Genomic DNA, 24426 nt, shown 5'->3' on the forward strand with positions numbered 1-24426 from the left:
AATGAATGTTAAAAGTAGTACATCATAGGTACTGCACAGAATTGCAAGCAAAAACACCAAAAGCAAAACCAAAGAAAAGAGGTAAGAACTCAAACTCCTACAACAGGAGGTGAAAGAACAGGTACAAAAAAAATAAAAAGTCATTGAAAACGTCCCTACTGGAGAGCGTAGCATTGGGTTGTACTCCTTGTATTGCTTCAACTTGAAACAGGATCTCAAGTTGAGGTCCATCATAGACTTCGGATTCCTTCACAAATTTTTAAAGATTAAAAATGACCATGCTGCATGAGGTCATACCAGTGGTGAAGTAAGAGAACTTCATGGCAACCATATACTACAAGGACGCCTATTTTTATATCTTAGTGAACAGCAGACGCAAGAAATATCACCCGTTTGTGGTAAACAGTTTACATTACCACTTCAAATTGCTTCCCTTTTGGAATACAGTCGGCTCCAAAGGTTTTCGCAAAATGCCTTGTGTGGTGGCAGCTCACACCTGACAGACATCTAGCTGCAGATTCCTTACATTTGAATTCTCCCCAGGCGTCTAGAGTAGATCTGGGAGAATTCCGTTAGCAGTACCCCTGCGCTTCGTCAGGTGGCATTGATCGGCTCTGCTTCAGTCTTCGCCTGCGCTGGATATGTTGTCATGTTTCCTATATATACACCACCCCGGTGCACAGATGACAGTTATTTTCTTTCCATGCCAGCAAGCGCTGATCCGAAGAGAGCTACCCCTTAGTGATTTTTTGACTGGATTTTATAGACTTTCTTTTGAGGTTCAACTTCTAGTACATCGAGGATATCATCCAGAAAGACCGGCTTCAAGCCCTGTAGATCCTGTCACCAGGCAGTGTCCGTGTCTGAGCTGCACCTTGTGTGTCTTTGGTGCATGGAGTGCGACCATGACCTGAAGTTGTGCTCAGAGTGCCGGTCCGTGCATTCGAGGGCTTTGAGGGAGCGGTCCAAACCCAGCACGGGCTCCTGTGAAGAGGATGATTGCCCGCTGCCATTGCTCCGCACCTGGGGACCCAAGTTTCTTGACACAGCATCCTACCCCTGAGAGCTTTGTGTTTCAAGTCTCTTATTCCCAGGGTGCGTTCCCTTCCACTTTCCCCGGATAGGGAATCTAAAAGGTTTCGACTCACTTGGGAAGAAGATGTTTTCTTCCGCTAGCCTTGCTTTGTGTCCGTGAACACCACATGACCTTTGGGCCATTATTCCCACACGCTGTTGGATACAGTAGCACAAGTGCTGCCACAGGTCCCAGGGGAGGCCTGGGCTGTACTCTCTCAGGCTGTTGCTGATGGGAGAGATGTGGCAAAGGTCCCAATCAGTTGTGGTTGGCACACAGCCATCTCGCTAGCAAGAACAGTTTCTAGGATAGTGGCCCTGATGTGCCACACCTGGCTGAGGAAATCTGGCTTTTCAGGGGATGTTCCCGCTTCCTTGCTGGACATGCTATTTGATGGTACCTGTCTTTTCAGAGACAAGGCAGACTCTGCTCTCGAGCCAGACTCCCCCCCCCCCCATTCCCTCCCCTTCCCTTCCCCTCCCCACCACCACCATCGAAAGGGGCCTTTAACTGTGCCCATTCCTAGCCAGCTACCATGCTGCCCAGCTTCTGCATGGTTGAGGGTGTGGAATCCACTGACCTTGTGGATCAGGAGGCCAGCGGTCTGGACAGTCTGCCACCCACCACCCTGTAGGAACCTCTAAACCTTTCTAGTCTCACTTAAACACACACACACACCCATTCCCCGCCCAAACCCCCCCTCACCCACCCCACCCCACCCTCCCAACCAAGGGCCAGTTGGTGGCAGGATTCGCCATCTCCTGCTCTGCTGGCAATCCAAGTCAGACAGGCGGGTTTTGCGGATAGTCTGAGGGTAATACTCTCTTCCCTTCAAGACTACCGCTCCATCCATGCCACTGTACTACAGTTGAATGATAGAGGATCATTTGTCGCTTGTCCTCGACTAAGTTATGGCTCTCTTAGCCATATAGAAAGTTCCTGTGTCAGAAGTAGGCTGTGGTTGCTATTCCCACTACTTTCTGGTTCCCAAAAAGGACAAGGGTCTCTCTCTCCCATCCTAGATCTTCCGCCCCTCAATCTCTTCCTCAGGAAGGAAAAGTTGAAGATGCTCACATTGGCTCAGGTTCTATCTGCACTGAACCCAGGAGACTGGATGATAGCATTGGGCTTGCAGGACTCTTATTTTCATATCCCCATCCTGCCTGCCCACAGACATTAATTGCAGTTCACAGTAGGCCATGAGCACTTTCAGTTTGGCCTTACCAGTGCACCTCGGGTATTCATCAAGGTGATAACGGTGGTTGCAGCTCATCTGCTCAGATCAGAGGTTTCAGTCTTACCCTATCTCGACGACTGGCTGTTGAAGGTGGGCTCACCCAGGCTGTTGTCTCCCACCTCCAGTGTACGGTGAACCTCCTACATTCGCTGAGGTTCACTATAAATGTGCCAAAGTCACACCTGACTCCCTCTCAGACGCTCCCTTTCATCTGAGCTGTTCTGGACACAGTGCAGTTTCAGGCTTATCCTCCCGAGTGGCGAGTCAAGGATTTTCAGGCGATTACTGATGTTTCAGCCTCTATTCTGGATTTTGGTGAGAATGGCTCTGAGGCTGCTGGGCCTTAGGCATCCTGCTGGTGACACATGCCAGATGGCATATATGGGCTCTGCAGTGGGACCTGAGGTTCCACGGGGCACAGCAACAGAGGAATCTCTCTGACCATGTCCAGATCTTGGAGGGAACTGCAAAAGATCTACAGTGGTGATTAACAAACCACAATTGGGTCGAAGGCAGATTCCTGTTCATTCCCAACCAGATTTGACAGCAGTGACAGATGCATCACTCCTGGGATGGGGGCGGCCATCTGGGAGAGGTGCGATCAGAGGGATCCGGTCTCCGTCAGAAACCGGACTCCACATCAACCTGTTGGAGCTCCGGCTGGCATTGAAAGCATTTTTCCCCTCTATCAAGGAACATATGGTGCAGGTTCATGGACAACACCACCGCCATGTGGTTCTGGGGTCGTGGACCCTTTAAGAGGCTCTGTGCCCGGACGTGGCTTGAACAGCAGGGCATATCCCTGGTGGTTGAACATCTGGCAGGATCTTTGAATGCCGGAGCAGACAAACTCAGCCGAAAATGCCCAGAGGATCACAAATGGCATCTCCATCTGGAGGAGGCACAAGGTCTCTTTCAGCAGTGGGGAGAGCCTGGGTTAGGTCTGTTTGCCTCTGCAGAGAATACACAGTGTCATCAGTTTTGCACGTTGGAGTTTCCAAGACGGCAATCGCTTTGAGACACTTTTAGTCTTGAGTGGAACTCAGGCCTCCTGTATGCCTTTCCTCCCATACCACTTCTGCTCAGAGTTCTCGAGAAGATCAAGAATGATTGGGCTCAAGTAATCCTTGAGGCTCCTGACTGGACACTGAGAGTGTGGTATCCCAAAGTGCTGACATGTCCTACGATCCTCTGATTCAACTGCCCCTTTGGAAGCATCTTCTGTAACAGCACAGGGGAGGCTTCTGCACCTGAAACTGTCCTCTCTCTTCTTGCTTGGCGATTGAGCAGCGACAGTTGACAGCCTTTGACCTTCCTCCCTAAGTCTGTAAAGTAACTTTGACAGCCAGGCGTCCCTCCAGCAAAACGGTATATGCCTGCCACTGGAAGAAATTTGTGGCATGATGCACGACAAATCTGTTGTTGCCTTTTCTGCCACTGTTCCTGATGTCCTGTTCATCCTTTCCCTGGCTTAGCAGGTCACTGCTGTGGGAACTCTTAGAGGATATTTGTCTGCTATTTCTGCTTATTTGAGGTTGCCTCTTCAGCCTTCTTTGTAGAATTGTACATATGTTCCTCAAACCCCTTAAGCATCTTTTCCCTCCATCCCCATTTATTATGCCCCAGTGGGATCTGAATTTGGTTTTAACCTTTCTGATGTGCACTCCTTTCAAGTCTCTCCACAATTGTCCTCTCAGGCTTCTCACTTTGAAAACAACCTTTCTTGTGGCCATTACATCTGCCTGCAGGGTAAGTGAGCTGCAAGCATTGTCATCTAAGCCACCCTACCTTTCTGCCTATCCTGACAAAGTGGTGCTTCACACTAGGGCCTCTTTCCTGCTATTAATGGTTACGCCCTTTTTATGTAGGTCAATCCATCACTGTACCTACTTTTTACGCACCCCTACATCCTTCTAAGGAAGAAGAGGGACTCCACCGCCTGGACCCAAAAAGAGCATTTGGTGTTCTACTTTGATCATACAAAAGAGTTCCAGGTGGATGACCAACTCTTTGTAGAGTGTGGGTGCAAATAAAGGTCATGCAGTGCAGAAGTGGACCATCTCCAGATAAGATCTGCTACGCACTGGCCAAAAAGCACCCCCCTCAGGGTTTGCATGCTCATTCTACCAGAGTTAAACCTGCGACCACTGCGTTAGCATGCAGAGTTCCAGCACTTGACATCCGTCAGGCAGAAGTGGTGGTTAAACCACGATTGGGTCAGAGACAGATACCTGTCCCTTCCCCAACCAGATTTGACAGCAGTGATAGATGCGTAATGCCTGGGATGGGGGCGGACATCTGGGAGAGGTGGCGTTAGGAGGCATCTGGTGTCCGTCGGAAATCAGGCTCCACATCAACCTGTTGAAGCTCCGTGTGATCCGGCTGGCATTGAAAGCCTTTTTTCCCCACTTTCAAGAAACTTATGGTGCAGGTGCACACGTTTGCCTGAACAGTTTCATCCGTAGGGGCGGGCACTTTGCCCATTCGAGCCTGCAGGTCTTTCTATTATGAATGTTGTAGGAAAGTATGATCTTTCTGACAGTTAGCCCCACTTTTTGCCTGGTGTCAGTGTGTTTTGACTGTAGTACACTGGGATCCTGCTGATCGAACCCCAGTGTTTGTGTTCTCTCGCCTAAATGTAGTTGCAGCTCTGCCACTAGATTCTGCCGTCTTGGAAACAAGATGGGCAGAGGCCCCTGGGAGCATCTGACTGGTCAGTCCACCAGATTACCATCTCTGACCCGCCTCCCCCTGGATAGGTGGATCACTGCAGAAGCTGTCCATCCTCCTTCTTGGGTTACTTAAGGACCACCTTGAAGGTGGTACCCTAGTGTCGTCTGCAAGACACCTCTGCAGCCTGGATACTGAAACCACTGCTGGACTTCTCCGGGAACCAAGACAAGACTGCAACTAGTAGGAGGGCTCTTATTGCACCTTTGTCCGCTTGCATTGCTAGGATTCTGCAACCTCCGTGGCCGTGCATCCTCCAGAGTCACAAAGGACTCTGTCTGCACATAGGACAGTAAGAAAGAATCTCCCTTGGAGTGAAGAATTCACTCTCCTGCTTCCGCAGGCACCTCAACGAAGACGACGGTTTGTGGATACTGCTGTCACATGGACTCTTCAAGGCTCTACAACAGAAGTGGTGGTTCTGTGGCTCTCCACAGGTCTGACCTATCTTCTTTGCATCTGAGAAGTCTGTGGTCCTTCGTTGGAACTGCTTTCCCGGAACACCAGTGCATCACGTCTGTTTATCGTTGCCAAAATTTGTTGGCTCTTCAGTCTGAAGACCTCCTAGCTCCAAGAAGCTCCAGCATCACACAACTCCAAGAACAATGTCCTCACTGCAACCCCTGCGACGTGGACATCCATCTTTGCTGTGCTGCAGAGGCCTCCCTGTGACTCCCTGTGCCTGCTGCCAGAAGCTTCTCCTGGGGTCTCCCACAATTTCTGCTGCTTCTCTTGCTTGCCTGAGGGTTGGCAGTGACTTACGTACAAAGGTTGTCCCTTGGACCTTGCTGGCCCTGAAATCCTGCAACACTTTGTGCAGCACTTTCTTGCATTTGCCACGGCTTGTTGGTGGTTTTGCGACCATTGTTGTGTGTGTATATCTCCGGTTAGGAGATATACCAAAGTTAGTTTAGTGCCTGTGTTTTAATAGATAGCACATTACTTTTCTAACACTGGTGTGGTTCTTTCTTGTGTGTAAACCACTGACTGACCTATGTGGTAGTTGCAATTGCTTTTTTTGCAGGTGCACATTCGCCCACTAGCGTAGGAAAGAGAATCTAAAACATCACATTCTGAAGGTTGCCACCATAATTATGTACCGAACATACTTATTGAACAAGAACTCTTGTACGCATATATAACGGTATACCTAGCTGCCAAAGTGACATATACCATAGACACCACAGGTAAGCCATTTTACCTTGCTAGTCATTAAGAGGTTCCTGAAGGGGTTAAAAGAAGTACACAACCAAGGTCAGCACCTACGCCTATGCGGAATCTTTACCTAGTTCTGAAGTAACTAATGAAATCCTTTTTGAGCCGTTGCTCAGGGTACAACACAGATTTCTAACGCTAAAACATCTTGTTGGCCAGTACATTGTAACCTAGAGTTAATGTGCTACGGGCACTCACAATACTAAATTCATACTTACAAATACGCAAGGATAGGGTAGCCATGAGGATAATTTACAATTGTTGTCTAAAGTCTAGCTACCAGTTATAGTTCAAAAGCCAAGGACAACACAGAGGGAGGGAGCACTACATAAACTGGTTGTTAGAATATCAGTTATTTACTAATTAGGAGTCATAACCGTACACAAAGGTAATCTAGTTCTTTGTCTTTTGCACCTACAAACATAGGGATGGCAATTACAAAGGGAACTATTACAAAGTGAATAGTACATTCCATCCATACTTGCTACAAATTAGTGGGGTGCCATTAAAAGAAAGGCCAAGAGCACAGTCCACTAAAAAAAAAAAGGGCCCGCTCTAGCATTCATAACCAATACACCCATAAATTACATCTTCTTGGCAACGATGTGGTCATCTGTCCACACGTTCACCAAACACTACGACATAGACTTTCAGGGCAGTCAAGAAGCACAATTGGAAGAAAGAGTCTTATAACAACTGTTCACAATTCCACACTTGCTTCTACCCAACCTCTTAAGTGGGCAGAATACCACTACATAATCAGTGCAGAACATGTGAAAAGATTCTCTGAGCCCAGTGGCATTCACAGTGGCTCGTAGCAAGGTGTGAATTTAAAAGCTTGGCTGCGGTTGCATACTCTTCGCAGGCTTTTAGTGCTAATCTGGTCTGATCCATGGAGAAGGTGTGAGCATGGTACTTTGGCACAGTGTTCTGGGTGTAGCCATCAGAAGTATATTGAATGTTTGAAGCATATATTTGATTTGTTGTGGATGATGTGTGCTGTGAAAAGATGAGTCTCCATATGTTAGCCTCTGTTTTGACGAGGAAGCAGGCAGGCCAAAGTCCATGAAGCACAACTGAACGAGGATCCACATATATGCATGAGTAAAATGCCCAGAAACAGACTGAGTTCATTCGGGTGACTATGTCAAGCAACTCTGCTTGGATGGAAGGATACATTTATGGCTTAGACTCTTACATGGTGCTCAAACTGAACTGACTGTCGCCATCAGGTTCTTTTCCTATACTGACTGACCCATGTGAAGGATTTGATTCGGTTTTCTTGCATCGTTAGTTCTTGGAAGTCAGCGTGAACACTTGTTTTTAGGCCAGCTGGCATCAGTGACAGAGAATGTGTGCAAACAAGCTGGTTTCCTTCCCATGGAAACAGAATGAATTACTCGGTTATAATGGGCGAAGCTGGCCACTGTCTTTGTCATGCTGGCCCATGCTGTTCTACACAATCATTCCTTTTACATCCATAATTGCTTTAGCTGTGTTTTTCAGCATGCTTCCTTTTTGGTTGGTATGTGGTCTGCAGGCCAGTAGTTTGAAAGCCTTTGAACACATTCGAGTCACTCATGGTCTTCAATAACAAGTTAGTGTTCCTTCAGTAAGAACTGAATTTGCCTGTTCGCATATTTAATCCTAAACATGTGTTCTATATGCTGAAACTGCCTGTTCATTAGTATCCAGCTACTTCTACTGTTTATACTCATTGCATGCGCGGGCATTGAAATGCCCATATTTCTACTGTCTATGCTTGCTATCGCCACAGCAAAAGCACAGGAAAATACTTTACCTCAATAATTGAAAGTTGATGTTAAAATAGTAAATTATTCTGCAACTGACAATAAGGACACATTTCATGCCCCCGTTCCTGTTTTGAATGGAAACATCAAATTAAGACTAGTCCTGGTAGGCATAGGTTTTAAGAATGCCACAGTGCAACTAAGAGCAGGGAGAAGTTGTGTGTTCATCTTCCCTAAAGCAAATGCCTCTTAACAGATGCAGATACAAACCAATATAAATGTGAGAATGAAGTCCGATATCAACACTTGGAATCATCAAATCCTAGAAACCATCAAACCCTGTATACCTTTTAAAACCAAAGAAATGTCAACAGCGGCTACAAATGCAAATATCTTTCTAGGCCTGCCATTAGATGGTGCAGCTATTACTAGCCCATGTGCACCTGCAGAAAAATTAAATATAGTAGCTTTTTCCACATGGAAGGGGACGTACCTTCTAGGTCCTTATGGCTTTTTCTGACACACAAAGATGAGCACCATCGCTGTGCCTCAGCACATGCACACACCACCAGTGCAAGATGTTATTTGTATTATATCTAACTATATCTTAAAAATGAAAAGCTGGTTCCTGCAAGTTGAGAGAGAAGATATTGTCACTTGCCCTTGAAGGAAAACTTACCACATATGGATGTGGGGAAATTAACACAGCTAGGAAAGTTGTGTGAATTGGACCACAAGAGATAAGCTACGGAATACATAATTCTTTGCATCAAATAACTGTCTTAAAAAACAAAAAACAGGGGTACAGCTGAGACTTGGGACTGTGGAACCTGTTAATTTACTGGTAAATAGATGATTTTCTGAAGGAATCTCGGGCCAAACCTGTGGTATGGTTACTTCCAGAGTGCATTATTACATTTCCTACAGTTTTTCTCAACACAGATGAATTCATTGAATTGTTTTTAGCACTGAAGGAATCATTTAACTAGTAACAGACAATGATGTTTACATTTGTTTAAATGAGATTCAGACCGTTTTGAAGGAGCATAATGTAGGATTCAAGCTCACTGTTTTGTGTGACCAGGTCGAAGGGATTTGTGAAGCATGCAGATCGCTTGTTCAAGGACTGGATGCAGTCAGCCTTAGCTAATGATTAAACTTGACAGCCGATTGTATAAATATGTTAAGGAAACCATCTAATTGTCACCCTGCATCACCATCTATGCAGGTCAAAGTTAGGCAGCAGGATTATATGGCGAATCATTAGATTGAGTCCAATTTGGACGAGCAGCGAAGGTCTAATGAAGGGAATGATTGGCTAATCACTGGGTAAAGTTAGGTGAGGAACAAGAAGTATATTGGTCGGCAAAATACAAAGATGAGTGTACTTTGTGTCTTGAGAGTGGAATTTTTGTGAACATTTCTCAGTGGATTTTCTGTGGTGGTCTGACAGATAGTGTAACCTCTCATGCCTTGAGTCATTTATTCGCCGGGGCTGACTCACTTCTGAAAATCTGTCGCTGTGGAAAAAAGGACCAAACCTCACTTGCTTTCCTTTCGTCATCTTGTAAAGACTCCTATTTATATGCTGCATCTTTGCTATTAACTCTGATGTAAAGTAACTGCTGGGGGATTATGCCACCTTTAATCTCTTTTCTACCCCACTCTGGCTCCGTTAAATATATGTTCCCTCTGGTCTGACCCATTTCTCCCCTATTCCGTCCTTTCGTCAATGGTTTTGTAAACTTATTCTATGGTCATGCACGAAATGCGATGTCTGACTAAAAGGAACCTTTGTTGCTAATAGGTGCAACAGTCTGAATGTGTCAAGCCCACCAGACGCACACTCGGATGCAAGCATTTCGTGTTTGAAGTGCATATAGAATTAATAATATGCAGTCAATTGATTGCATGTATGCACTGTCTACAGTACAAGCTGTTTTCACTGTGGGTCAAATAGCACAGAGAGCAGTTACGTAGACATAGCTTGTGTTTGGTTGACCTCTGTGCTAAACTGATTGTTTTCATAAGGTATAGGACTGAAGTATCTGTGATGGACCTTTGCAGTGGAAAGGCCACGTGCTGTGGTCTTTGCTTATTGGGTTAGCTTGCATCGAAAATGGCAATGCTGCATGGTTCAGGTTTCTTGTATTGGTATATCCAGGACAGATCCTACCCAAAAGTTATTAGTCTCAATTGCTGAAATCCTCTTAAATGCACTCGCACATTGTGTTAAAAAAATATAGAAGCACGTAGGCACACAAACAAACACACATTCAGACTCATTTAGAGTGCTATGGAAATGGTACAAATTGTGGTCGCATTACTAATCCGATTTTTCTTCTGCTAATTGGATTACTCAGGTTCACTTTGTTCCACTCAGGTGGTTAGACCACGCTTCGACCTTCTGCTTTACGGTCCATTCTTTGACCTGTGCAGGTAGCAGTTACCCCATACAAAGTCTTTCTAAGATCACCAAGGCTGAGTAGATATACTTTTTAGATAACCACCCAATCAATCTGAACTCTAATCTTGTAGCTTCTATGCACTGCTAATGCTATTAATGTGCTCCCACTAGTAAATATGGAAACTCCCATAGGCCAAGCCCGTCAGCCCTTTTCTACGTGTTATGTTCGAGAGTGAACAAAAGACCTTGTAAAGTTTTGGAAAGTCTGTGGTGTAGAGACCATTCCCCACATTCACGATTACCTACCAGATGGCATTAAAGAATTACAAGAAAAGGTTGGGCGCTCGTGCCTCTTACTATACTCTCTGCATCAGCTAGTTATGCCACTAAAGAAATCATTAAAACATGTAACATTATGTAACCCTCTTGTTTGATGTTTTCGCAATGCTTCCTTCAGAAGACTTTGCAAATTTCCCTCGCCCTATTGTATCACCATTCATTTCTCTTTTGCCTCCAATACTACCACTTAGCCCCCCCAAACTCTTCAGAATTCCGATAACCAACCTGAGGACTTATAATGTACTCTGATCTTGGCTACAAAATTGAGCTCCTTGCTCCTCTCGCAGTTATCATCTTGGATCTGTGTTTTGTGCCCAAGCTTTTGTATTACCTGCTTTAACATTGCTTATGGCCTTAAGCAGTGGAAGGCGGCAGTCCCACTTCTTAGGCAAAAAAAACAAAAAAACTGTTAACTCTGCTGTACCAAGGAACATCCCTCTCAGTTGCCTTTCCTTTTTAGGTTGAGCCTAGGCAGTGAGCAAGCCCTCTCTTTCAACATGTAATCTACATCTGTGATCTTGCAACACGCCCATCTCACGCCCATTACTTTCATTCGTTCCTTTGACTCCCTCTCAAAATTCCCTTGATTTCGTAGGTAAATGTGTTACGTTTGTCGCTCCTTGAGGCTTTACTCCCTTGCAGACTGACCCTGTTACATAGATTATTGCACAATAGGCCATATTCCTTCGTGTGGTGCACTACTTTTTTCTTTTCCCTCACAGCTTCCATCTGCGTGGCCATGTTGTTTTTTCCTCTTCCTTGTTTTGGGCATTCCACTGTTTCTTTGTGGTGTCTGAGCACATTACTTGAGGACGTGAAGTTTCATATAGCGCAAACTCGATCTGAAGAGCGCTTTACAAGGCTGCGTGAAGTTTCATAAAGCGCAACCTCCTACCTATTTTTTTCTTTTTTTTTTTAGCCAGCATAATACTCTTGTCTCCCCTCCTTCATAACCTGAATGCACAGCTTAAACCTTTTCTCAAAATGGGCGGCGCACTTCATCTTTCAGCTTGGCACCTGAAAGTCATTGGGTATGTGTTTAATTCAAGATTGCAGGGTGCAATACCTCATGTGGCTGAAAGAGATCCCAACAGACACCAAGTGACAGCCTGTGGTACTGCACCCATTCCCTGCTTTGTGCACATTAGAACAGTAAATGTTGCAGGTATTTTTTCAGACAGTATATTGTAAGTGTAGAAGCTCAGGAGGGCGATCTCCAAACAGGGATCCACACCACTAGGCCACCAGGGAGGAGGGAGCAACCCCTTGGGCAAGGGCTTTTGTCCCCCTGAAATTATTATTCTTTTTTTAAATATAATAGTCTTTCTGCCCCCCATGGGTGGCAGATGGGGACAATAGCTCCTAATCTGCCCCCCTTAGGGGTGCAGAAATCCTACAAGACACCAGGGACTTTTTTTTATTTAAAAAGGAGTGAGGGCTGCCCAGAATGGGCAAGACAATGCCCCCACCCCCAGAAGTAGGCACAGTCTTTCCGCCCCCCTACCCCAATCTGCCCACTAGGCACCAGGAATTATTTTCCCCTGAAAAGTCTAGGGGTGGGGGCTACCCAGAATGGGCACAGTCATTCTCCCCCCCCCCCCCCCCCTAAAACCAGCCCCCCCACCCCTGAGGAGAGACAGCCCACTAGATGCCAGGGATTTTTTTTTTCTTAAAAGAGGAGGGGTGAGGGCTGCTCAGCATGGGCATGGCTATTCCCCCACCCCAAATAAGTGGAGACACTTTCTGTCCCCCTGGGGGGCAGATGGATGTAATTACCCCCTGATCAGCCCCTCGGGAGTGCAGACAGCCCACTAGACACCAATGAGTGTAAAAAAAAAAAAACAATAAAAAAAACATTGAGGGTTGGGGGTGCTCACTACTATGGTCCTGCGCCCACCCCAACTGAAGGGTGCAACAGTCTCCCTCTGTCTCCCCCACCCCACCCTGTGGACTCAGTCATCTTATCCCAATGGCAGGCAAGAGGACATTTGACTCTTTTTGGGTGTCGATTTTACATATGGGTCAGGAGAGCTTGGCAGACTCCCAATATCCTCCCACTTGCAGTGGTGAGCGGCTGCACGTTTTGGATTTGGGTAGGCTGCCATCTGGAAAAACCTACCAGACCAAGACACCTCTGAAAACTAAACATCTTGGGGAGCCCAGGAGTTGTGCTTTACATGCACTCCACACCATTTTCGTACCCAGAATGCCCTGAAAACCTCCCAACTTTGACTGGAATCACACATTTTCCTTACCTTTCTGTGATGGAAACTTCCTGAATCCACAGGTAGCCACAAAACTCCTACCACCTAGCATTACCCCTTCTGTACTGGTAAATACTCTGCCCCACTTGTGTGGGTGCCAAAAGCAGAGTCAGCCTTAAAGAAAAAAAAGAAATTGCCCTTTTGGGCCCTCTTTGGTTTCCTCTCAATTTCGTCACGTTTTTGGCCTTTCCCTGTCACAGGCACTTGGCTCTCCTACACAAATGAGATATCATGTTTGCCAGGAGACCGAGGGGAACACTGGGTGGTAGGAACTTTGTTGCTCCCCTCAGATACCAGAATTTTTCTTCACAGAAATGTGAGGTATAAGTGGTTTTAGGCAAATTTTGAGGTTTGCAAGGCATTCTGGGTAATAGAACCTGGTGAGTGTCACACAAGTCACTCCAACCTTGATTCCCCTGGCTGTCAAGTTTTCAAAAATGTAGATGTTAGCTAGGTTTCCCCCTGTGTGCCAGCTGAGTTAGGACCCAAAATTAACAGCTAGGCACATAGCAAAAAAGGGTCAGTTTTCAGTAGAGAAATATGCTGTGTCCACGTTGTGTTTTGGACTGTTTCATGTCGTGGGTACCATTTTTATCGGGGGACTTGGGGAACACATGCATTTGTGCCTTCCCAAACGTAAGACAGTGTGTAAGAAAGAAGTCATTTGAGAAATGCTCTCGAATTCACATGCTAGTATGTGTATCCCCAAATTCAGAAATTTGCAAATTACCACTGCTTCTAAACTCCTTGTCTTGTGCCCATTTCAGAAATACATAGGTTTTGTTGCCTATTTTGCACCATTATACGTTACCAAATTAATTACTGTATACCTGGTACACAATCAAAAACCATTGCAAGGTGCAGCTCAGTTATTGGCTCTGGGTGAACATACTAGCCCTGTATACCCCCGCAACCAGAATGGTCCAGTGGACATAAGGGTATATTGCTTTCGAAAATCTACCATAGGTAGAAGTTGTTACAGATGAAAACGTAGACACAAATGGCTGTTTTTTTTTTTTTTTTCCAACTCAATTTCAATGTTAGTTTCTATGGGAAAACCTTGAAGAATCTACACAAACGTGACTTCTTGCTTAATTCAGAAGCTTGTCTAATTTTCAGAAATGTATAGCGTTCCAGGATCCGCCATTGGTTTCACACCGATTTCTACCACTAACTGGAAGGAGGTTAAAGGCACAAAAACTAGAAAAAATGGACTATGTCCCAGTAAAATGCCAAAACTCTAAATTTGCTGTGGATACCTTATGTGGACAAAAAGTCCAACGTCTTTCAGCGAAGGGGTTAAAAGTCTTCAAAAAAGGTTATTTTACCAAATATTGAATTCTCTCTCACTTAGTATCCCCATTGATCCATAGACTTCTCCCTTTCCCCTGCCCCTAAAGCCTCTCTCATGCACCCTTCTTGTCTATAATCTATGTTAACAGATATCTCAGAGTGATTGTTGGGAAATTTGAAGCTACCTCCCCCTCCCCCACCCCCAAAACTTAGTGACCAAGCTACACCCCTGGGCAGTTCTAACCTTCTTGAAGTCTTTACAGTATAGTACAGGAAGGTTAAGAATGGCATGCGGGAACAATTATCTATTGCATTTGTGGAATTCATAGACCTTGAGTTTGCCTCATTCATTCCCTTTAAAAAACGAGGTAACACCTCATGATACTTCCCCCCCCACTTCATGTGTTTTATGGTCTCCCTGATATTAGCTGCATGAGTGGTATTTACAGGACCTTATCATGATATTGCTGACTGCAGCATCACAACCTAGTACCAATATTGCACAAATTCAGACATATATGAGTATGTACAAGTACATTTGCTACTGCCTTCAGCATAACTTGATGTTTACTAAAGCTGGGTATAATGTTCATAAATTTAACATAGTCCTTTGGACATCTTGTAAAATAAGAAAATTGACAGCTGAAGTGTACCACAATACCCTAGTGTAGCAATTTTTCTATGTCATCCAGTCTTGAGTGAGATAAGGGCAGGGAGCCAGGTATGCTTTCAATTATGTAAGACAGAACAGCATGTCCATGATGTACATAATAGTGAATTGGCAAGGTGTCTTAGCTCGGTGTTCTCACAAAGACACTTTTTGTACATCCTCTTGGCTGTTTCACTGAGCTCCTTATTGACACCCAAAATCTGGATTACATACTGCCAAGAGTTGTCAGTCATGTATTTTTTTTCAGAAAAATAGAGAAAGTTTGTAATCTTTCTAGTGTTTTGTTTTCCAGGGCAAACCATATCGTGACCAACAACTCATCCTTCTCAAGGACCATCTAGATCGATATTACAGAAGTCGGAATCGAAAATGGATTGTTTTATTTCCAGAAGGAGGCTTTCTCCGGAAACGAAGAGAAACAAGCCAAAAATTTGCCAAGAAAAATAACTTGCCATTTATAACACATGTCACCCTGCCACGATTAGGAGCGACACAGGTCATTTTGAAAACACTTGTAGCCCAACAGGAAAATGGAGATGCATCTAGTGTGACGGCTAATCATGCAGGTAAGAATGCTGCCAACGATTGGGTGCTTCACTACAGTTCTTCCCCCCCCCCCAAGCCTGAACATGTTAAAGTAACTGTTTCCAGATAACTGGATTGGTGAATCATGTTCTTTGTCAATATTGGTTGTAACTTCATATTCTAGCAAATTGACTTGAACATAGTGTCCTAAAATTACTTTAATGCACTCAGAGGTTGTTCTGACCTTGGTAACAGATGCAGCTTGGCATTTCCTCCACTCTTCTGCCTCTTGTTCCCTATACTCACCTTTGTTTTCCATAGGAGAACACTTTAGTCATCAGTAATCTCTTAGTGTCATAACTTTAATAGTAAAACTGTTGCATTGACATCAGAGTAAAATTAAAGTACTCGTACACCGCAGGGTGTTACGTAACTCGTACCTTTATTGATGATGTACATTTGATAAGTAGGTTGTACTGCTACAAAATGATTTCAGTGCTCTGCATTATGTACATTGACACAGTAATGGGTGTCTTAGAACCCATGACCATTTTGTGTGCATGATTTGACCATGTGCTGTGTACATTGATCAACTGCATATGTCTGAGCTCTACTCTCCGTTTATACGTCACACTAAAGACAGAACATGCACTGTCTTCTGCAAGACATTTTGTTAGTTTACAGTGGCCTTAAGTCTGCCCATTGGCTACCATTGGTTGGCCCCATAGTTACTCTTTTATGCTTGCCTCTTATTTGATGAATTCTGTGGGATTTACTTATCCTTCGTGAGTTTGTCCTTCCCCTGGAGTATGGACACATTACTGTATTATATTGCTAATTCGTCCATGCTATTTTTTTCTTTTTAGTTAAGCACACTATGAGTGTTTTCAACCTCTCTCTCATGGCTGGTATTATGCCCCCAAGCGTCCATGTTACTCTGTCTTGCCATGTGCTTATGTGATATCCATCATGTTTGTGACAGAGTACTCTGTCAGCCAAATAAGGCCCTAAGTCATAATTTGAAAAATAATATTGAAAATAACCCTGTCCATAGAAAAGGCTCAACAAGAGACTACAAGCGACACCATACGTCAGAGGTATGTGGTGATAAGTGACACCTTCTGCAACTGTTGAGGGAAACCGTATACAGACATAACAGTCCCTCGCATCTATATAGTATCAACATATTCATAAGCAGTTCAGTATACGTGTTAAAAAAACAATCTTCTCTAGCTAAACCTACATGTAGCTCTTTGTCACTTAGGTGTGTAAATTACTATCTATAGGTTTCGGTGTTAAGGGGGTATCACAAGGCTTGGGTTTAACTACGGCAGAAGGTGTAGGTGAAGATAGTCCTACAAGAAGAACAATTAGTACTAAAACAGTGATAGTCAATATACCTGCTAACACATATATGTGCCTATTTGTGTTGCTAGTTTCTGGGACTTCTCTAAAACCAGACCATTAAGTGGAATATAGCAGCAGCAGTCTTCTCTGCTGTGTTCCACCTGTGCATATGGCAATACAAAGTCCAGCAAATGTACTGTTTTTATTTTTCATAATCTTTGTGAGAGTTGCTTAGCCCTACTCGGTGTTCTTCTAAATGACACCCTTATGCTCCTTTAGCTTCCTCAGTATTCTTAATTCCCTGTCATAGTTCATCAATCTCTAATATATGTACACATTTCAGGAATCACAGTAGTAGCAAATCTAGTCAGTTTATTCAGTGGCAAAGTAATTTCAAAACCCAGTCCAGCGACAAAATTCAATTCAAGGAGGCTCCGTTGTATTTGCACTGTTATCCTCAAAGTCCAAGAATTCTGTCTCTCTGGCATTAGCAGCAAAGCATGTACACTTAGGTGAAGAGCACCTTTGACAGGGCACCCCTGCTTTTTTTTTTTTTACCTCCTCAGTGCGACTCCTTCGTCCTTACTGTCACTCAAACCAGAATTCTCAGTTCCTTCTGGAATAGTCTGAGGTACACGTCCTTCAGGCAGATTGTATTTCTCTCTCCTGCCTTCTTGATCAGTGGGCTTCAGGTCCCACTCACATTCTCACAGCTCTAGGTCTTTTGTCAGGCTCTGAATCTTACTCGTTCATCACCACAAGACAAGACACTTTTCTCAGTTTCAGCTGTTTACTCATACAAACCCCCCTCAAACCAAACATGTGCCGTTTTCATGCTCTGCTTCATCCTGACAGCTTGTCTAACCTGCTTACTCTGTCTCTCTGTCACATCTGGCACTTCTTGGAGCGGTGCTGCCACATCATCAAGGGGACACTCAACTCTGCAAGTGTGGGAAGCATGTATCTGGCTGGGGAGACTTGCATATTTCACAGCGGTGTATGTCACCAGAATAACCTGGTAAGGTTCGCGCCAATGAAGTCCTAAGTACAATTTCCTTATGTGCTACTTCACCAGGACCCAGTCACCGGGACTGAGGTCGTGGCACTTCTCCTGATGTGGCGAAGCTATGGCTGCTCCGACTTGGGAGACACAGAATGCACCACGTCAGTTAGTTCTTTGCTGTAATCAAGAATCATGTCATCGGTAATGTTCAGAGGCACATTTGCAGGCACAGCCGACAGTCTCATTGCTCTTCCCATGACTATCTCATGGGGGGGGGACAGTCCTGTTCTCCGACCAGAAATACTGCAAAGACTCCAACACAAGGGGGAAAAGCATCAGGCCATTTAAAAAATGTTGTAGCATACATTTTAGCCAGACTGGATTTCAGTGTGCCATTCACCTGTTCCACTATCACTGAAGCTTCTGGTTGATGGCTGCAGTGTAGTCTCTGCTCCACTTATAACGCTGCACACAACAGTTTCAGCACCTCATTGTTAAAATGCGTCCCTCAGGTTGACACCAGAGAAGTCGGGAAACCAAACCTAGGGATGAGTTCCCTCAACAACAACCTCGCTACTGTGAGACTGTCATTTCTTCTGGTTGGGTAGGCTTTAAACCTATGTGATAAGATGCACACACCCACCAGGATATGTCTCAGCTCGTTGCACACAAGCATTTTGATGAAGTCCAAATGCATCCTGTTAAAGGGATCTCCTGATCTTCCTATGTAGCTTAATGTTACTGCAGTTCTCTTTTCTACATCCATCTGCTGATACACAGCACACCTGTGACACAATCCTTCAGCCATCAGTCTAAATCTGAGGTTAAACCACATCTGCTGAAACAGTTGAACCATGGCATCCCTCCCTACATGGGCAGGACTGTTAACATTTCTAGCCATAAGGGGCAACAGACTGTCTGGCAACATAGGTTTTCCTTCTGTTGCAAACCAAATGTCATCATTCCTTCTGACACAAGTTTCTCTGATCCAGCCTAGCTGTTCTGCCTCTGGCATTTCCTCCTGCATCCTTTTAACTTCCTCCCATGTGTCAGCTGCAGTTAACAGAAGGTTGCAATTTGTCTCATCTGCTGTTTCGTTGCAATATTCATCATTGAATGTACAAGCGCTATTAGCACAGTATTTTGCAGCCTCAGCTGTGTACTTATTGCCCACTGTCACGTAGTCATCTCCTCTGCTGTGTGCATAATATTTCAAGGCTGCAATTTGAGTTGAAACCTGCAGAGCTTTGAGTAAATTATAATCATAAACTCCATTTTGAATTGGAAAGCCGTAAGAGGTCATGAAACCTCTCTGTGACCATAACTGTCCAAAGTCATGGACCACACCAAACCCATAATGGCTATCAGTGAAAATACATGGAGCAGGCCCCATGATGAAGCATGACATCCAGTGGATGTGTGAGGGCCTGTACCTATGATTATTGGAAGGGTCAGAGTTGAACCTGTTCTCTTAATCTTGGTGTCTAGGAATTGTGTACTCTTTTGTGATGCGCTTAGTGTTTTGGGAGGCCGTACACTGGACCTTATTTAATCACCCTGTCCCTCTCTCTTTTTTTGCCATATCAGTGACAGTAGTCACCCTCTGCTGTTCAGGAACACAGTATGCTCTGTTAAGGGTGACTAATTCAGCCACCCGTGCGGAGAGCACTTCACAAATCCAGTTTTTTTTTAAATGTCTGAGACCGTACAAACTGCATGGACAGTGCTCAGATGTCCTCCGTGGTCTCTCAGACAAGACCCTTTAGCAAACCGTATATGAAATCTGGCACAGGTGGTGGCTCATCTCGAATGTCTGGCTTTGGCTTGTTGTGCATACTTCAGTGACATCTAAACAGTCATGCTCTACTTCTCCCTCACGACTGACCTTCTCTCTGCCCTAGGAGGGCAACCAAGCAATTGGCCAGCCACAATCAGAACCAGCAAGCTGAGATGCCTGAATAAATTCAGTCTCAATAGTCTGAGGCAAATAAGAATTACAATCCCACAAATACAGAAACAGGAATTGATATTCCTTAAAGAAATTTAAGTTACTCCTCCTCAATAATTAAGGACAACTAGTTAGATTCTAAACTAAATAGGGTAAGGTCTCACAGGTCTTGGGGAAAGAGCAAGGTAGGTGTCGGCATCCTAAAGACGCCAGTAGAAGTCTTCAAAAGAACAGAAACCAGTGTTAGCATAAGGCTATGCACTTTAAAAGAAAGGGGACTGGGAGGTCTGCACCTCTCCAAGCCTTAAGGAGTCTGCTGTAATGCTAGCAGTGTGAACACTAACTAAAGGTGGAGGGTTTCAGGAGCATTAGTAGCTCCCAACATGTCACCAGGAATCCAGTTATTTACTCTTTGTCACAGAGCGTACATTCAATAACCATGTTAACCTTGAGTTTCTCTGTGTCTGATACGCAATGAATAGGAGGCTTCTTCTGCTCATTAAATCATCTGGTCTGTGCCAACATTTCTCATCTCAGACCTCTCTGTCTATAATACGCAACACTCTTTTCTCTAACCAAGAAATCATGAATGCGAACATGCAGAGCACAAGAAGATACGTTTCACATGTTAAAATGAAGGCCTACTCAAGCTAAGTTAGCCACTTATTGTCAATGTGCACTTTTTAATACTCAATTATAACTCAAAGCATAATGTCATAATAAATGCAAAACATGAATAAATTAATTCATGATTACATAGGTAATGTACCTTTTGGCAAATGCAATACATCGAGATACAAATGTAAAGGTGAGTGAGAACTACAAATCTTTATGTTTAACTTAAACATTAGAACTCATATGTATGTATGAAACTAATTTCTACAGTGAGTTCACCTTCAGTAATGGGGGTGATGCTTCACTTCACAGTAACAATGTTAAGTCACACAGAATATATGGTGTCCGTTACATTTTTATGTTACTTCTGAAAGGTACACAGTTGAAGTCAAAATTACGCTACTCCAATACACAGGGCGGAGTGCAAAGAAAAACAGCAGGGTGCACGCAAATAAGTGCACGTCAGGACAGCTCAGTGGCGCACACAGACACGTGTGGCGTTGCTGTGCTAGGGGCAGCTGCAGATGATGCCCCAGAACAGGTGCTCATGAATGGCCGAGGAGAGGCATCTCATGAAGAATAGGAGCTCGTGGTTTTACGAGTATGGTGTGGTGAGAAGGTCCTGAAATATTTGCTTAACCAGTCAAATAGGGAATGTAACATACGACCTTTGTATTTTTTGTTCCTCTTTAATTATCAGAGTAACGACTGCTTTGCATGGGAGGACAGAGTGCCCGCATTAATATTCAAGTTACCCCGAGTAAATGTTTAATTTTGCACCCGTGCCACAGCACTGGGCCCAACCCACCCCCTCCTCACCAGCCAACTGCATCCCCAACACACTCCTCATCCCTACCTCCCCCTAACACACACACACGCACACCTCACCCCCACCGCCCGCCCCCATCCCCACCCACCTCTCCACCCCAGTGCTGCCTCTATAGTGCGTGACCGCACTAAGGTGAATCCATGTGAATACAGGGTGAAAGGACGTCCATGTGAGTGCCAGGGGAGAGGTGTGCCACTGTGAGTGCAGGGTGTGTGGCGAACCCATGTTAGTGCCGGGGGAGAAATGTGCCACTGTGAGTGCAGGGTGTGTGGCGAACCCATGTTAGTGCCAGGGGAGAAATGTGCCACTGTGACTGTAAGGTGAGTTCATGTGAAATCAGGGTGAGATGCGAGCCTGTGTGAGTGCCAGGGGAGGGGTGTGCCACTGTGGATGCATGTAATAAGGTGAGTCTTTGTGAATAAAGTGAGTACCGAGCCTGTGTGAGTACCAAGTGAAGGTGTGCACTGGGAATGCAAGTTGTAAGGTGAGTCCATGTGAATACAGGATGAGACGCGAGTCTGTGTGAGTGCCAGGGGAGACGTGTGCCACTGTGAATGCAGGGTCAAAGGCGAACAGAGTTGACTGCAGAGAAAGCGGCATGTGTACAAGGTGGGGGTGTGCTTGTGTGAATGCGATGGGAAAGAGGTGCCCATTTCAGTAGAGGGCGAGGGGTGTGCAGCAGGTGGAGAAGCGAACCCTAGTGTATGCGGGGGAGGGGGGTTATGCCCGTGTGAATACATGTGAGAGTTGAGGCTGTGTGAATGCATGGAGAGAGAGGAGTGAATGAAGGGTGAAAGGCGCAGAGGTGTGCCCGTGTAACTGCACGTTACAGCACATAAAAGCCAGACCTATTGGCATTGCCAAAGCTTCTTTAATCAATATGCCATAAGTGGCATTTTGAGAAATAGTTGATAGGATAATGCACCTACTGCAAACATCTGCACACTGTCTGTGTCAATCCTTTGAGTCCTCTTTGGCTTGATTGTTGAGACATGGAAAAAAATTAATGTCGTTCCTTTAGGTACTTTTTTTTTTTTTTACGAAGTGCAAAACACAATTGTTTATTTTGTGATTATGAGTGTGTGAACCGGTGCACATCACTGTATGAACGCGGATCGAGTGTGCAGCACATCGGCTTTAGTTCTTCTTATCATCAAGTCCTTAAGGGCTCTTGGAATCGTGGAATGGACCTCGTGGTTTTGGGCATAGATATTACGTTTTTAAGGCCTGGTCGGTCGTTTTCATTTATGCTTAACAAGTTTTAGATAAGTAATTTTCCATATAATATTTAACCTTAAGCATTAAAGATAATGATATTTATTTGCAACAAAGCAAACACAATACAAACTGGTCCCATTCATGCATAATATGTTTTTTCACCCGCTGCTATGTTAAAAATGACTGAGCCTCGAGACATCATTTTCATAAAAGCACCTAACCATAATCCAGTGTGCAATCCCGTGGAATTTGTGTAGATTTAAACTTGATTTAATGAGTCGCATCTTGCAGCTCTATTGTATTCCCTGCAGTCCCACTGTTCTGGTAGTCGTCTACACGAGGAACTCCTCTTTTTGTTTCCGGATTTCAATAATGATCAGTTGGGGGTCCCCGGGTTCCAGTAATGATAAAATGGGGCTCAACAGAAGTCAAAAGGTTGGGAACCACTGGCTGATCGGACTGTGAGTGACAGCAGTCCATTCTTGCACATCAGCACAGTGAGTAGACCCGTCATTCCCAGTGACTGCTGGCGCCATGAGTGCCTTTACATCCAAAAAAGTATATATTTTTGTTTTAGACACTGCTGGTTTTCATGCAGCTAATGCCAAACCTCTGTGTTGCCAGTGCATGTTTCTTCTTCCCCACCGAGAAAGTCTTCGGCAAATTAGGCATGCACTAATTAATAGACTGTGCTTGAATATTTTTTTTCCACTAAATTACTGAAAAGAATATTTAACATACAGCTCAGGAGTGGTCGCACAATACCAGCTACAAATCTAATCGAAATAACGTATTCATTTGTCTTTCTATTTATCATTAACATTCTCGTCAAAATAATCAATGAGCTTCCCAAAAAATAAAAGTTGAAATTCACTTCATTCGCCTTAGCACCTTTGTATGTTCCAAATATTGTAAAAATTGTTTAACAACTTTGTTTCTTAAGGCTGAGTGAAAAACGCTTTACGTGTGTTCAGCTTAAGTCCTTTGTCACTGAGTAAACTCAGCATCATTTAACGCTAAAGTTCATGACTGGATGCTGAGCTGTAGGAGTGCTTTTCATTCAAACCTTATGAATTGTGGATAGGGTAAAGTGCTGCTTCTGACAGAGACTTCGAAGGGCATATTTTTCACCTTGTGAATTTCCTCAGGCACCAGACTGGTTCTGTAAACTTTTTGCTAGCAATTCCCTTGCACGTCGGCAGGTGGCATCATGTGACTCTGTCTCTGATTCGGCCCGCCCTAGGGGTGGTGGCCACCATATTTGCACAATCTCAGCACACTGAGGTCATTTTCTTTCATACTGTGCCTACCAATGCGGATCCAGAGCTTCTTGAATTCTGTCACTGACATAATTTTCTCTTCCAAAATTCCAGTGTGCAGACATGTCTCGTTCTTGGAGTACATGTTTTAAACTTTGTTTAGACAATCACTGACGAATATCAGTAATCAACACCCATGATGTCGGTCTGTGGTGTCTCAGATCTTAACACAGGTCTTCGTCATGTCTGTGCTGCCCAAAAATGATTCACAAGGCCTTTTGCAATCGCAAAGCAGAACGTGCTGTCGCCGACCTCCACAAGAAGTAAAAGCAGTCCCAGTCGAAGTCGAGGGCACAGACGCGCTCCCATCCCAATTCATCAAAGTCATGGGGTTCAGGTAGGTCGGAAAAGTCAAAGGCACAACAGATCCAAATATGGGTCGCCATTGTCTCGCCACTCCCAACATTTGGAGTTGTGCCGCGCCCAGGGCCCTTCCTGGGCCCATGGCGACACTACAACAACCATAGGAGCTGTAACAGGCCTTAGACACCGTTTTTGGTGCCACACTGGATCCCTCTTGCTCTCCTTTGAATCTTACCTAGCCTCCAATCAGGTTACTGCTGGTGGATCTATACCTGATGCTGAGTCACTCGGTCTCTATTTGCAGCCGACACCCTCCATTGAGCACAGTGTTAACACCT

General features: G+C 44.7%; 1 protein-coding gene across 1 annotated transcript in view; it reads left to right on the forward strand.

Moving 5' to 3' along the window:
* LPGAT1 (lysophosphatidylglycerol acyltransferase 1) overlaps positions 1-24426 on the forward strand; it is a 346210-nt gene that overhangs the window by 182050 nt on the left and 139734 nt on the right. The window contains exon 5 of the mRNA XM_069233932.1: positions 15274-15547. Within this exon, the coding sequence (XP_069090033.1) occupies positions 15274-15547 (274 nt within the window). The remainder of the gene's footprint in view (positions 1-15273; positions 15548-24426) is intronic.

Source organism: Pleurodeles waltl, chromosome 5 (assembly GCF_031143425.1).
Source record: "Pleurodeles waltl isolate 20211129_DDA chromosome 5, aPleWal1.hap1.20221129, whole genome shotgun sequence".
NCBI classification, from domain to species: domain Eukaryota; kingdom Metazoa; phylum Chordata; class Amphibia; order Caudata; family Salamandridae; genus Pleurodeles; species Pleurodeles waltl.